The following is a 12745-nucleotide window of genomic DNA, read 5'->3' on the forward strand; positions in this document are numbered from 1 at the left end:
ACAAATCTCGATTTTCAAGACCCGCGGCAGCAACATTGCAACGTTACGACTGATTTTACGAGAACGACGATTCGATTTTCAAATAAAGAGTTTGAAAAGAATCCAAATTACCATGAATTTACACATTAAACTTTGATCTGTTGTGTGTATCGACAAAAAGTTATTTTATAATTTATCCGAATGTTCGATGATCCGAAAATAGGGAAATGTCGAGTTCACGAGAACACGAGTAAGTAAATAATTCTCTTTCATTGACTATTCGATAACTATTTTACATTTAGACGTGAGTACGAAGAGTGGGATGAGAATGTTAGATTTAAATACAATGTACCTTCTAGTCGAGACAGAATTATTTTCGAGACAATCGACTAACGGCTTTGGAATATCCGCTCTATAACTTTCTAGGATTTTTTGAGGATAGTTACTTTAGCAATGGGATTTCTATACAATGAACGCGTTATTTCTCTTACTCACATTTTTTTCAACAAAATAGATCAAAAAATGATCGTAAAACATTTATAAGAGATTGAAAAGAGATTTTTTTTTGTAAAAAAACAAAACGTTCAAAAAACATTCAGAATAAAATGAAAATCATGTTTAGAAAGTTCTTTTTAGTTAGATTTTCGTAAAAAATGCCGATAAAATGGAACATGCCAGGGATAAAAAGTAAACGTCGTGAAAATCGTAAAAAAGTAGAGGCCTTTTTTTAAAGGCAATATTGGTGTGCACAGAACAACGCATTCGATGGGCCATTCGTCTTCCGAGAATGAATAGCCGCCCCACGACGAAAATACGAATTATAGGATGGATCTTTAGGATAGATAGCACACCCAAAACATCACCTTTGTTACTATTCTTTTTTACCTGCCCACAACTTTCTACTTTCTTCCTTTTTTTCAACCCCCTATATCCTATAAAGAAATAAACTTTCACTTTCACCCAGTATTGCGACAAGTTTAGACAGCTAAAAAATTCCTTTGAAATCACATCTAGACGAAGAATATGTATCACATTCAACAATTATAAATGGACAAATAACCAGTAAATTGTTAAGTACAAATATTGTAGAGCTAAAAATTCCCATGAAGTCACGTCTAGACGAAGAATATGTATCACATTCAACAATTATAAATGGACAAATAACCAGTAAATTGTTAAGTATAAATATTATTAATATAAATTGAATTTATGAAATACAATTCGCTCGTATGCGAGATTTCTTTCTACCAACAAAAAGTTATTTCAGATATTAGTGGAGTACGTATAATGTGTATGTCTGTGTATTCAGGTAATTAAACATTTTGATATTACACGTAGGTATCATTAAATATGCAGATTACATTCTTGCTATAAACAATTGAATAAAGAAATGAATTTTTCAGTCACGTACTAATTACATCTATATTTGAATGACAATTTAAATTACATGTTCTATTTTATTTTGGTGAAAAAAAAATATAAATAAAAGCACATTAATAAAAACTTAGGAAGAAATTTTGTTTTAGCAATTTTAATTTAAATTGTTCTGTTTAGAATACGTAGAAATGTATTCCTTGGCGAATATAAACAGACAAAATAAATATTTCTCATTTTACAGGGAAATAGTGTGACAAAAATTAAGTTTGCACAACGTTACGGAATACAGACTTACTCCGGCCGGTGAACGCATCTACCCTTCTCTTAAGAGCATACACAAACGGAATAACTTATGAAATTATGAAAGCACGCTCGCGCGTGGTATATTCTCATTAGATTCGCCGAGGAAACTTATTTCACGAAAAAGAAAATAGCTGAGAGCGTGGTTAGTGTTTCAACTTGACGAAGGCTTTTCCGTTTTGTTTCGTGAATGTTCAAAGCAACATCGTGCGTTAAACTTTAAACGATGTAAAAAAAGAACCACATAGACCGATGATAAAAGTCTTCTACTTCCATATTTTAAGACAAAATTTTAACGTAAATCCTAATACCTTTCATTCATTGTATTAATGTGAAATTGTAGCTACTTTATTTTATAAATTGAAGATGAAGAATTTACCTATGAATTATGGTAGTATGAAAAAAAAATAAATATTAAGCTCACCTTAGTATAGCTGTGTACATTGAGGCGCTAGCAGAGGGTGGTGTGGATTCGCGGTGGGGTGGTCAGGGGGCTACGGTGTAGGGCGTACCCCTAGTTACCCCCCTCAGGACCCCCACCGCCACCTTGTTGCTGATGCGCAGCCGCGGCCGCTGCCGCTGCTTTTTGCGCTTGCGCTTGCTTTTCTTGCTCGTTCAATTCTTTTATCGCTTGTATTTCCTTCTTCAGCTTCATCCGTCGATTCTGAAACCATATCTTGATCTGCCGTTCTGTCAAACATAGTGCGTGTGCCATCTCGATCCGCCTCCGCCTGGTGAGGTAGTGATTCGTGTGGAATTCCTTCTCCAGTTCCAACGTTTGATAACGCGTGTAGGTCTGTCGGCCGCGCCTGCGCAGTCCGTTCGCTCCTGCAACATCCACCGATTGGGCCTTATCAGCGATACAATCTTTATTTACTCTTTTTTATCTTTAATTATTATTACCATTATGTTCAAATATAATTATTCTCAATTAATTTGTAATTATTATAAATTATGCTATAATCTACCTCTCACAATTTACATTAGTGCCTCACAAATCTTTCCACTCGACGATCCTTTTTACATGAGCTAATGTTTAAAGCATAAAATTTCTAAGAGTCCTAAGCTTATTTATGCCACATCGTATGAGGTTCTGATTATTTGTAAAAAAGTCTGAAAAATTTGTAAAACACTGTACTATAAATTTTGATTTGGAACCTGTAGAACAATTTTTACCCTTTACAAATATTTAAACTGTTAAATAACAATTACATTTTAAGCTTATATATAAGTATTCTAATTGTTATCATATTAATCACTATTAAATAAATTATTAATAAACCATTAAAATAATACTATAAAGCACTGCCAATAAAACTACCTCTTTTTCTAAATGAAAATGTTCTAACAAATTTTAATCAATTTTACATTATTTACGATTGATTTGATTTCATCATAACTAACCATAAGCAAAATTATACGTGTATAACATTGAAGAAAAAGAACGACGATAAAAAATCTAAGATACGTCGATGTTACCGCAAACGGGAGTTTCTTTGAAAAGTTTGTAGCGATAGGTGTAAACGGTTTTAAATAAAGCAATGGTGAAGTCGTTCATGGGACGACAACGACGACGACAACGACTAAGAGCATGAGAAGGATCAAGAAAGTCGAGAGAAAGAGAAAGAAAATAAAAGAAAAGAGAAAAAGAGAGTTGGATGAGAGAGAAAGAGAGAACTTTGAGCATCCACTTGGGTACAGTAGCGGAATAAGCTCTGAATGGGGGGAGGAGGCGCAAGCTCACCTTATCGGCCGTTACTGCCTCGTAAAAACCCTCCCGTTTCACCTCCCCCGCACCGACACGACCGTCCTAAAGCCACCCACCCCGTCTCGCTTTTCTTCTCTCTTTCTCTCTCTTTTCTTCTCTTTTTCTATCTCGTTCTTTCAAACTACTTCTCTCCATAAGCAGGCAGCCTTTTACGTCGACTCTTGCACATACGGTCTATATCGAGTCGCATAAACGTTTATAATACTATCGTTTACCGACGTGCCACCTGCACCTATATAAAACATGTATATACTTCTTTTTATCGTTGACACGGTGCACGAGCGAGCAAACGAGTCGTCACTTTTAAACATTTTACTAAAAAAAAGAAACTTTGAAATCATTTAGTTAACTTATCTAACAGTGAAAATTTACAGAAATTGCTGAACAGGTTTATTTTATAATTGATTATTAGACTAGAATATAAACAAAAAGAACGGTGAGACGATAAGACTAGATGCGTTTTTATTCTTTTAGGATATTTTTCTTTCATGCTATTTCTTCTTTTATGATTCACGTAGGTCACCTTTTCATAGATCATAGGTAATCCGGCCATAGGTCTCGAAATCATTGGGACTAAAGTTAATCGTACGAAAGCACAGCAATGACACGAACTCGCAACTCTCTCGAGTCCCTCTCCATTTCTCTCTCTCTCTCTCTCTCTCTTTCCTTCTCGGTGGTCACGAATCACGGTAGCCAATAAACGCATCATATTTACAACCGTATCCCCGGCTATCTATGGTCGACGAAACGACCGTTCTCCCGTACGTATCTACTACGTGCCAGTTGGCTGGCGCACAACAGACGCGCGCGCGCGCTCATGTGTCCACTCTCTCTCTGTCTCTCTCTGTCTCTCTCTTTCTCTTTCTCTCTGTTGGTTTCAGTGAGTAGATAGTATGAGGGAGCAGTGGTCAAACCGAGTTCATATCGGCTCGATGTTTATTATCGCTAGGTAATCAAGTGGTCCACAATCCAAACTCACCCCCGTTTCTCTCCATACTCTCGCTCGATTTCTCTTCCCTGAGTAACTTCGCGATATTCTCATTCTAGGTTCTTGCGCGCGTCAACTCGCGCACAACTTCGCAACCCACGGTCGAGGGGGCAACTCGAATTATGGAGGAACGTTTATAAGGGTTATTTGTCACACGCTTCCACTGTTCCACCCGGACCGTGAGCCTTCGTCGATTCTTCTCTCCCTTTTTTTTCCTTCTTTTTTCTTTCTTCCATTCTTCCTTGGAAAGCAACGCTTTCTAGTGAGGGCTCGATGGACTCGAGCAAACTTATAAATAAAAGCACGCCACCTCTCCTCCCTACCCCAATTAAGCGGCCCTCGTACGTTTCCGCAAAGTAGAAAATGCGACGTGCTTTTCATGCCCTTCCTCCAACCCTCCTTACCAACCTCGGAGGATCACGTCTCTTATCGCGCGTGCCTTTTTTCCTTCCTCCTTCCTTCCTTCTTTCCTTCCTTCCTTCCTTCCTTCCTTCCTTCCTTCTGGTCTCTTCCAGTTTGGAGGTTTCGCGAAATTTCCATCTTTGTTTCTCCCTTTAACTTCGCCGATTATCTCATTCGTATGATCGCACGTGCACTCACGGAGAAGTTATTGGGTATAGCGGTTTACATTTCTAGTGTTATCCTTGAAAAAGGAAAATGTGAAAATCACATTAACTTCCTTCTGTTTTTCCTTGAACATGAAATACCTTTTTCAATCATTTATTTCATTTCCAATTTGTTTATTTAGAAGAACTTATTATTTTATCTTAAATTTAATTTTCATCGAACATTTTGGAGATCTGTTTTCCGAACAATGGATCAGTTTCATATATATCTGGCTTTCTGTTCTTCTGCCAGATCTTTCAGAACTACCAAAATTCGATCAAGCTCCGCAAGTTCACTCGTTCGGCCCTTTGGGATATATCGGAAGATGAAACGAAGTTAGGGGAATCCTAAGTCCGCCACGCTCCTGTACAAGCGTATAGAAGAAGCGTGTGTAGCTGTTTAACCAACGGGGGTGGATATACGTTTTATGCTGAGCCCGTGAAACGTGTTTCATCCGGAGAAGAACCTTTAGGGAAGACAAGGAAAGAAGAAGGGTATAGTGAGAGAAGAGAGAGAGAGAGAGAGAGAGGTGAGGAGCGTTCGTTGCGGATGAGAAAAACGAGAGAAGAGAAGAGCACGCGCTTAGGGAGAAGGAAAATATTTCGGTCGTTACTCACGCCTTTCTTGAAAAATGCTTCCTCGTATTTCGTCTGAAACTTCAGCCGAACGAAACTTTCGTCCGACGAATTGTTCTTCTTAGTCGATGACGTATCTACGTCGAAAAAAGTTTTTACGAGAGAGAGAGAGAGAGAGAGAGAGAGAGAGAGAGAGGTGAGAGAAATAAGAATCATTAAATATATTGTTTTTTCCCTTTTCCTTCTTCATCTTTATGAACGGGAGAACATATGCTCGAAATGGTTCGTGTTCTTAACGCGATTTTGGAAGAAATTTTTAAATTTAATTTTAAAATTACTAGCCCACAAAGTAATACTTTAATAGTAAAAACTTAATAAATTAATTTAAAAAATTAAATATATAGTTCGTTAGAAGTTTAGAATTTTATTCGCAATATTTCTTTGAGAAAGAAATACAACGAATAAACGGCACGATCGATTGTCGAATGGGGGCGGAGGAAAATAGGAAATATAAAGATTTAGAACAAAGTAAAAGATTTAAGGACGATCGTGACATTTCGCCGAGTAATCAGAAATTTTTTTCAACTCGGTTGAAATCATCTAGGAAGCAGAAAAGGGATTCTAAGCGTACGGTGGTATAGGAAGGAAATTTCGTGGAGTATTCGAGCATAAATGGAAAGTCGAAGGGGATGAGAATTTGGGAGGAGTATGGGGAGAGTTTGGTTGTTGCCAACTCTAATAAGAACAGCCAATACGTTGATTGCTGGCGGGGATTTAGCGGTATAACTCTGTTCGCGGTTCGCAAAACACGATTCCGAAGCTCCCTCTTTGAGTTCCCAGTGCTCTCCTTTCGGCCTCCCTCCGAGCTTCCTCTTTGAAACTCGCATAGACGAAAGCTCCTATCATACGCGAAGACCAATCAAATCAAAGTAAGTGAATTGCTCTGAAGCACGAAGTAGAAGAAGAAGAAGAGGAACCTACAGGCTGTGTTTATGCACTACTATAAGATGTTCCCTTAGGCTTACGTTCTAAAGCGCTCCCTCATGTAACTTTTTGTTGGTAAGGTCGAACTGTTAATCATTTCTCTTCTCATTTTTTGCCAAAAGATATTTACGATAATTCGATCTTCGATATATTACGTATAGGCTGTATAATTTAATTTGTCTACCGATTGAAATTTGTTAGAATTTATTTTTAATTTTATTTCATTCGGTCCCGTTTTTCGCATTTTAAATGATGAAAATTTTTTGGATCATTATTCGTATCAAGTTGTTCCCCCAAAGTTTCTTGCTTTTTCTTAGTAACTTTTTAGGTTTATAATATTTTTTATTTAATAGTATTGATATAAATAAGCCTAACAAAAAAGATCAAGAAACTTTTGTGACAATGAAATAAATTTTATTTATTCCTCATTCGTATGTTACACGTGCATCGTTAAATCAACCTAATAATGAAAAAGAAAATAAAATATATTATATTTCAGATAAAAAAAAAAAATAATTCCAAAAATATAAACATCAAAGAACCGAATAGTAAATTCCAAGCGTGGTATAAGAATCGGGCAATCGTCGACTTAAAAGTAAATCGTCGTCTTGATAATTAGAACGCTTACTTCTATCGTCGAGAAACAAGAGTAGCCTACGGGTGGCTCCCTTTTCACGTGTCATAAGTTTCGGGCTTCCGGTGGCTCCTAGCGAGCGACACGTCCTTTCTCTCCCCTTTACTCAGAACGTGCTAGAAAAGGCAGCTCACGCAAGCAAGCTTGTAGAAGCTCGTAGCGGCGTTTGCGTTGCTACAACGGAGGAAGAAAGGCCTTTCTCGCTAGAGAGAGGAAGACAGAGAAAGAAAGAAAGAGAGAGAGAGAGAGAGAGAGAGAGAGAGAGAGTCCCGGAGACACTTGGTATGAGAAACGCGTAGCTACGCAGCAAGATCGTAGCTCAACGTGGGGTATACCCTCTTCCAGCTTCACCAAGGTAGGTAATCCTCTCGGGGGCGTGAGTTACTGCTCACCATCTCCCGCCTTCCCTCGGCTTCCCTCGCCATTTCTCTTCTCTTCTCTGTTACCCCCTCCTCCTCTCTCTCTCTCTCTTTCTTTTTCTTTCTTACTCACTCTTTAGATTTCCTCTTTTCTCTTGGTGAGTCGTCTCCTCCTACTATGGTGCTCTCTTTCCTCTCTTAGGGGCTGCTACCGCTGCCGAGAAAGCTCCAAGAGAAAGTTACTGACTCGCTTTTCAAGAAGAGAATGAGAAAGACAAGAAGAGAAAGAAAGAAAGAGAGAGAGAGAGAGAGAGAGAGAGAAAGAGAGAGAGAAGGGCGATTCGTAAGACGCTGCAGCATGGCACAGCTGGAGCGCATTAGTCAACTGTAATTAATAAGTTATGTACAGAAGGAGACTAACGAAGAGAGACGAGAAACTCTCTCTCTCTTTCTTTCTTTCTCTTTCTCTATCTCTCCTTTGCTTTACTCTCGCGCACTTCACGTGGATGTACGTGCAGGAGGAAAAATAAGCTATGGAAAATCGTAAATAAAGGGTACACCTTTACGACGTGAATAAATTAGAAGTTGGCTGAGGAAGGGGTAAGCGTCCCCTTTCGCGAGAATCGATAGTCTTATGGGATTCGCCGCGTTTAAAAGACGTTTCGGTTTCCGCTTTCGTCTGACTCGATAAATAGACCGTTTTAAGTCTACCTTGTGCATTTCGTTTTAAATGCTACCTAATGCTTGTCTCGAATCAAATGCTTGATCTTACTGTACTGTTATATCTATGTCCGTATTCTTTAGGAATTTAATGAGATTAATGTTACTAACAGCTTGGGTCTGTTTAATGAACCTTTAAATTCTGATTTTATTGTTTGAAACGTATCGTTAATGAATCTACTTAGTTAGTATATTGGGAAAACCATTGATTGTCTTCGAAACCGATGATTTTCATGCTAATTTTATGTATTTTAATAGATAAATCTATTCAAAAGAAATACCCTAACCATTTATCTGTCTATAGTCGAAGTTTCACTCGATTTCATTTTATCTTCCCAAGGGAACTCGAAGTAAAACTTTGTATTTTTTTTCCTTTCTCTTATCTATGCGATCTCTCGTTTCCAAAGTATCGCGAAAAAAGAAATCGAAGAAGATATCAATCTATTACGTTGGAATCAGTAACCCATGTTTCTACCGTTCAAGTAGAAAATTGGAAGAGTCCTTAGAAAATCCCGGGAAGAAGTTCATAGCGGACACGCAGATGAGAGTAACGAGAGAGAATACATTTTCTATTATTTCTTTCAGTGAAATTTATTTCTCAAAGAAAAATTTACATTTGGTAAAAAGAAGAAAAATTATTCGAACAGTAGTACAAAATTATTTGTTTCTTTGTCGAAGAACATACGATTCGAACAACATTTATTTTCTCGATAATTTTTTCTAAATGAACGAAATCTTGCAATAAATTTATTCTGTAGAATGTCGATGATCAGATGAATAGCTTGAGGCTGTCTGAGAATATCGTCAGAAGACGTTTAAACGAAAGAACGAACGATCGACCGATCGTAGCCCTAAAACGACGAAGAAGTTACGCGACGCGGACAAGAATGTCGTCCACAGCCGGTAGGATATAGCGTGGCCATAAGAAGAACGAATGGAGCGTTCGGGAATAAGATATCGGTTTTACGTGCAGGCACTTTTGAATAAACGCCTCGGCACACGATCGGCTGCTGCCGCGGGCTAGGTGGCGACCGCGACTCCCACGCGTGAAAATCACCTTTAAAAAGTGAAAAGAAAAACAACATTTTCTCTCTTAACTTTTCTCTCTCTTAGAAAATCTAAAGATCTCTCGTAACTTCTTTTTCATTTCCAACAAAAAAAAAAAAAACAACAAATATTGTCATTACTAATCATATTCGATTTGATTCAAATAAAAGAAGTCATAAAATGATTTTACATTTACAAGGAACAATATAAGAAAACATAAGTTTTGAAGAGACGATTTTTAATTAGTACCAGTACCTATACCATAATAATTTAGTGAACAAAAATTGTTCCTCAAAATTTCACGAGAAAAAAAAAGTGAAAGCTTCGAGACGTTAGCGAGTCCATAAATACTTGTACTTTGATGCAAAAATAACTTACGGTCTTACGTTTGATCCTGCTTAATCCGTTAAATCCTCGGGATTCGCGTTCCCTTACGTGTTGCTTCCTAAATTTTCGTCGCAAAAAGCGATCGTAAAGTTTTCGGCACTGCTACGACGGTACAAAGTACAATCGTAAATTCGATTTAAATCGTTTAGTTGCTCGAAAGTTGATAATCGCTTGTTGCATTCGTTTCTTTTCGTCAAAAAGACGCACAAACTTTCTCCAAGTTATTCTTTATTTTGAAAATTTTTCTTTATTTTAGAAATTTTTAACGCAATCCAACGAGACTTAAAGATATCAACGTCGAAATATTTTTCCATAATATTCGAAATTATAATTGCAAACATAATTATATAGAATATATTTTAATCGGAGTTTCAATCAAAACGTAGGAGGCGTTGACGAAATCGGTACGAAGGTCGAATATATTTCAAGTCGTTGTTCTCATATCTGTAGTCAACTCGAGTCCGCTTATTTTCCTATATGGAAAGAATTAGCTTATTCGCATAATAAGCTACATAGTACGGAACCATTTGACGTTACGCAGGATCGTTAAGAGAACGAGTCACGACGCGTGTATATACGAATAAGCATTGCCTAATAAAGAGAACCGATTTAGATAAGAATTTAATTGATCGAGTATACTTAGAAGTTAAGATTAGTTAAAGTATTATTTATATTGTTGACATTTTATCTATCGATAATCAAACATCATTTTGTATTATTGAAAATTTACGTCTTCACTGAGATAACTTAATTCGCTTATAAACAATTTTACTTATTTTTACGATTCGACGCCTTCGAGTTTACGTGTATATTATATACACATATGTATATGTATATACATATTCACATATATCGTAAAGTAAACACACGGGACGTGTCACGATATAAAATATTCATACAACGTAGGTATCTCACGAGGATTTAAACTGTACGTTGAGTTCGTAGCGAGAGTTCACCAAATTTTGTCTGCGAGCGAAGATATATGCACATAAAATAAAAAAATAAAAATAAAACAAATAAAAAAAAAAGTAGCGAAAATCAAAGAGGAATAAGAACGTAAAGAATTTCACGGTGTCTAAATTGTTTCTCGAAGCTATTGATTCTCTTTGGATAGAAGGGGCATCGAGAATCGGCGAGGACAGAGCACCCCGATGTCCGTTGAGAAATTTAATTAACGCGTACATGCAAAGCTCACCCGCGGCTCTTCTTTCCTTTCCTTTCTTTTTTTTTTTTTTACATCGATGCCAACGAACGGCAACAACAACGGTAACAACAACAACGACCACGAGTAAAAGCAAACGAGGAGGTTGTGGGGGTATTTTTTCCTACAACGATCCAGCTGCTACTTGTGGTAACTGTAATAATTATGCAAAGACCGAATGCAACGGTGTAACTGTAGATAAAGAAAAGAAGGAAGGAGAAGAGGAAGAAGAAGAAAAAATAAAAAGAAGTATGTAGAAAGAAGAAGAGGAGGAAGAAATGAAAAGGAGAAAAAGAAGAAGAAGAAGAAGAAGAAGAGGAGGAGGAGGAGAAGGTAGGAGGACGCTTCTACTCGGTAGAAGCCGCGAGCAAAAGAAGCAACGGGAGACAAGATGGTGGAGAAGATGGCATGCAAAAGAGGCTTTCGTAGGTAAGCGAACCGAGCCGGTTGTAAGGCGACACCTCGCGGCTTCGTGTTTCTTTCTCTTCCTTTCTCCATTTTTCTCACCTCCCGAACCGTACTCCGTGTTCCTCCTGACTAAAAGTTTTCGTACCACCGTGCATTTCGATCTTCCTTTTATATCAATTTCGACTTATTGTTAGTCAGTTTAATTGTTAAACTTTATAGTTTGAAATATTTCTAATAATTATTTATTTCATTCATTTAAAATATGTTCAATGGGAAAAAAAGTTTAATAAAATTTTTCTAATCTGGGAATGATAAAAAGAAATGTAAATAATTGATTAAAGATGAAGTTTGATACAGGTGGGTGGGTAATCTCAGTAAAAAAGTTTCAAGAAGGAAAAATTGTTTCTCTTATTTACCTCATCTCGCGAGTATAAGTTCTAGCATAAGTTTTGTAGATGGTCGGGTTTTCCTTCTCTCTTAATCTTTGAAGAAAAGACGAAGACGAATAAGAAGAAGAAGAAGAAGACGAAGTAGTAGAGAAAGAGAAGTGAGGGTATGGGGAGAGACATGGTTACCAACAGGCAACCGACCCACCAACCACACATATATCTGCGTCCTAAAAGGAATTCCAGAATATATTTTACATATGCTTTATTGCCGCCTTATTTCCAACTCTATGGGCACAGATCCCGAAGAAGAAGAGAAGAAAAGAGAAGAGAAGAAGAAGAAGAAGAAGAAGAAGAGAGACCACGAAGATAGCACACGCACGCGTTCCTGCTTGGGCACAAAGGGCCGAGACCGGGTCGAGTAGAGCCATGCGGAGTTGTGCGGAGCCATGCGGACGCGAGGTTAATGCAGAACGCGTCGCTAAGTTTTTGTTGCGCCTCTGTAAGCTCCATCGTGCGCATATATGAGCTCATCGACGTCACCTGTCCTCCGGATAAGCCAAAGTCTCCTCTCAGTTGGACCTCCTAATTTTAAATGCGAGCCATTCGTCGCCGATAATTCCGCGAGGACCTTCTTGTCCTCCTCCTTCGAACGACCAGGACAAGATTGCATTCTCGATGTCCTTTTCTACGAAATCGAATCGTTACTTTCGTACGAGCTCGAGTTCCTTTCGAGTTATCGTTTCGAGAAATAACAGAGACGTATGTGAATATCGAATGTATGTGTGCGTGCATATGTGTGTAAATATATATATATATATATTTATTTATTTATTTTTGTATGGTGTGTCTTCGTATGTGTGTTCAAGTGAGTATGTGTGACTGAGTCTTAACATAATATAAATGTAGATATATCCTAATGCTTAAGTTCGCCAAATATAGGTATATATCAGACTTTATTTCGTCAAAGCATTGATTTACGAGGGCATTCCACTTTGCGAAGAGATAGAAAAGATGAGAAAAAAA

The 12745-nt window shown here is 37.6% G+C and overlaps 1 protein-coding gene across 3 annotated transcripts in view; it reads right to left on the reverse strand.

Annotated features, from left to right (window-relative positions):
• LOC107065729 (ultrabithorax) overlaps positions 1 to 12745 on the reverse strand; it is a 138160-nt gene that overhangs the window by 17643 nt on the left and 107772 nt on the right. For all 3 annotated transcript variants that reach the window (XM_089173451.1, XM_089173450.1, XM_089173452.1), the window contains one exon: positions 2081 to 2484. In XM_089173451.1, the coding sequence (XP_089029577.1) occupies positions 2184 to 2484 (301 nt within the window). In that variant the 3' untranslated portion in view covers positions 2081 to 2183. The remainder of the gene's footprint in view (positions 1 to 2080; positions 2485 to 12745) is intronic.

Source organism: Polistes dominula, unplaced genomic scaffold (genome assembly GCF_049000335.1).
Source record: "Polistes dominula isolate Pdom_NZ unplaced genomic scaffold, Pdom_raw_medaka contig_33, whole genome shotgun sequence".
In the NCBI taxonomy this organism is placed as follows: domain Eukaryota; kingdom Metazoa; phylum Arthropoda; class Insecta; order Hymenoptera; family Vespidae; genus Polistes; species Polistes dominula.